The sequence below is a fragment of the Nanorana parkeri genome, unplaced genomic scaffold (genome assembly GCF_000935625.1).
Source record: "Nanorana parkeri isolate BGI_ZX_2015 unplaced genomic scaffold, ASM93562v1 scaffold2085, whole genome shotgun sequence".
NCBI lineage: Eukaryota > Metazoa > Chordata > Amphibia > Anura > Dicroglossidae > Nanorana > Nanorana parkeri.
The window spans coordinates 146253-149401 of NW_017308353.1; the positions used below are offsets into that span (position 1 = coordinate 146253).

A 3149-nucleotide genomic window follows, 5' to 3' on the forward strand; every position below is an offset into this window, starting at 1 on the left:
CCCCCCAACAGTAAAAAATAAATAAATAATAAAAAAATAAAAAATTATGAAAAAAATAAGAAATTTTAAAAATGATTTTAAAAAAGTGAAAACAGCCCCCCTGCCCCCCCTCACACACACATACGTATTATTAGACATGTGCGAAGACTAAAAATTAATTTCAGATGAAATGAACGAAAACTAAAAAAGTTTTCATTCGTTTCAAACAAAACACATTTTTCTGCTATTTTGGATTCAGCCGCTGGCGTGTTCTGGAGGCGGGGTGCATGACGTCATATAACACCGCACGTGTTGGGGCGCCGCCATCTTGGTGTATATCTAGGTATACACCAAGATGGTGGGGCCAATATCGGCGTGTGAGGTCACCTGACGCCACGCATGCATGGCGTCATGTAACGTCACGCTCCCCGCCTCCAAGATGGCGGCACGCATTCACAGGACACGCCGGGGGCCAACATGGCCGCCGCACATTCTCAAACAAATTATTATTATGCGCCGGAATACATTTCTCGTATATTGGGACATATAGTGATTCATAGTGAGTCGGGGTCTGTGTTCTATTTTCTATTTTTACTTTTCTAGATGCGCTGACTGGAAGGAAGGGGTCGGCATGACAACCGGACACTCCATTGTTATAGACTCCATTGTAGTGACATTTATTGTTTACCTTCTGTTGTTTTATTCGATGAGAAGACTTCTATTGTGCCGACAAGTTTAATACCTCTTAATAAAAGTTTTATTTTTATCACACTTTGTAATATGTTTCTTTGCGGCTTCACAAAATAGGAGTCTTTAAAAGGAGAACTATGAGGGGGGAGGGGGAGGGGCTTCTCACTCACCTCATAGCTCTAGCCGACCTGTGACAATGAGACTGTCACAGGTCGGCTCAGTAGATCGGGAGGTGAGTGAACACATACCGGCGCTCGCTCACCTCTCGATCCTGTCACGGCTCTCTGCCATGACAGGGGGAGGGGCTGGATTCCCCCCTCTGATCCGCCAGCGCTGACTGGCGGAACGGACGGGGGAGGGTACAGCCTCTAGATAGGCAGAGCCAGCTGTCACTCACGCAGCTCGGCGGGTCTCGTCATCTACGTCGGGATCTGCTCCGGCTGCGGCGTCTCAGTATACCGCGAGCTGTAGCTCCCTATATACTGAGCCTAGGGTGACGGGAGGACGCTAGTTTGTGTCCTCCCGTTACCCTGAGAACTATGGGGGAAAAGCCCCGACCTCATAGTTCTCCTTTAAATGGTGCGGATATTGGGGAAAATGGGTGTGCCCACTAAAGGGCGTGGTCACTGAGGGGCACTGTAAAGCTTTCTCACACAGGGTGCCTAAAAGGCCTAAGGCCGGCCCTGTCCATAGGGTTGAGGTCGGGGCTCTGGTGTGGAGGAACTTGAGTGGTCTCCGCAAACTGGTCACACCGTGTCTGTATGGAGCTGGCTTTGTACACGGGGGACAGTCATGGGGGGACAGAAAAGGGTCTTCACCAAACTGTGACCACAAGGCTGGAAGAGCCCAATTGTCTACAATGTCTTTGTATGATGGAGGATGAACGGGACCTCCACTGGAGACATCTGAACCCCATCATCTGGAAGGGGATCCACATATTTTTAGCCATATAGGTAGGGGTGATGGTCAGGGGTCATTCATGTTGGTCAGGGGTCACCTCACTGTTGGAGATGGAAGCTCATCGTACGCTTTATATGCATCATCTTTTTAAATAAACCCTCTTCAGGTACCAATGTTGGATGGGTAGATCCGGCTCACAATTGCAATTTACACCAAAGGTGATCAGTAGGGATGAGGTCGGGGCTCTGTACAGGACACTCGAGTTCCTCCACCAAGCTGGTCACCCCATGTCTGTATGGAGCGGGCTTTGTACACGGGGGACAGTCATGGGGGGGGGGCAGAAAAGGGTCTTCACCAAACTGTGACCACAAGGCTGGAAGAGGACAATTGTCTCCAATGTTTTTGTATGATGGAGGATGAACGGGACCTTCACTGGAGATACGTAATTATTTGGAAGGGTTTCAAACCACCCCAATAGTGTTCAGTAGGGATGAGGTCAGGGCTCTGTGCAGGACACTCAAGTTCTACAAAACAGTCTCCAGTCTCCTGGGAAGGTGTTCCACAAGATTTTGGAGGGTGTCTGTGGGAATTGTTGCCTATTTGTGAGGTCAGGTTGAGTGAGAAGACCTGGTTAGCCTTCCATATTATCCCAAAGGTGTTCAGTAGGGTTGAGGTCAGGGCTCTGTGCAGGACACTCGAGTTCCTCCACCAAGCCGGTCACACAATGCCGGCACATTGGTCCCCCATAGACTTCTACGGGCCATGTCCCGAGGCTAGAGAGGCGCATTTGTCTCCGATGTCTTATGTAGTAATTACAGACCCTTCACTGACTGGAGGCACCTGAACTCCATCACTTGAAGGGTGGATGGGTGGATGGGGGGGGCACATACTTTTGGTCTTATAGTGTAAATCTTATTAATGGAAAACCTTCATTAAACCCAACCTGGGTCCATATGGTTCCGTGCACCTGATGGATGGTCTCACCTTACTGTCCCTCTCTAGTTCATTCTTCAACCACTCGAAGTCGCTGTACCTCCTCCGGACACAGGAATCCTTCGTCTTGAAGATCGGAAGGTTCGTCTAGAAGAAGAAGAAGAAGAACATTGGGGTCAGTATTAGATTTGCGCACAGTCGCCGCCGCACGGATATGAAACACGCCGGAACATGGATGATCTATGGACTGGACATCTCCAGGACCATCGTCTCACCAGCAGCTGATTGTGTGACCACCAACGAGGGGGCAACCAAGAAAAAGGGTTAAAGCAGAACTCCGGCCAGGGGAAAAAAAAAAAACTGTTACCAGTAGGTCTTGTAATAGGACCACTTGTGTGCTGTATATTTTGGGGCCCTGAATGGTTCTGTGTACTCTGCGGGCACTCCGTAAACATCTTCATTTCCCCGCCATAGACTTCCATGGGGCCGCCTCCTGATACAGGAAACCCCTGGGGGCAGTCTGGGGGTATTAGCTGTGCAGGTGCAGCCATGAGAAAGAGATTTTGGAAAATGTGTGCAGGCCGCGGCTGTCACATTAGTTCAGGGGTCAAGTGGGGTAGAAAAAGGAGGGGGGGGTAGAAAGAGGA

At 49.5% G+C, this 3149-nt stretch overlaps 1 protein-coding gene across 4 annotated transcripts in view; it reads right to left on the reverse strand.

The window, feature by feature from the left end:
• The window catches only part of SNX12 (sorting nexin 12), a 13795-nt gene that overhangs the window by 5103 nt on the left and 5543 nt on the right, over positions 1 to 3149 (reverse strand). For 3 of the 4 annotated variants that reach the window (XM_018572615.1, XM_018572614.1, XM_018572613.1), the window contains exon 2: positions 2554 to 2649. The exons of the other annotated variant lie outside the window; for it this stretch is intronic. In XM_018572615.1, coding sequence (XP_018428117.1) covers positions 2554 to 2649 — 96 coding nt within the window. The remainder of the gene's footprint in view (positions 1 to 2553; positions 2650 to 3149) is intronic. 4 annotated transcript variants of the gene reach the window in all.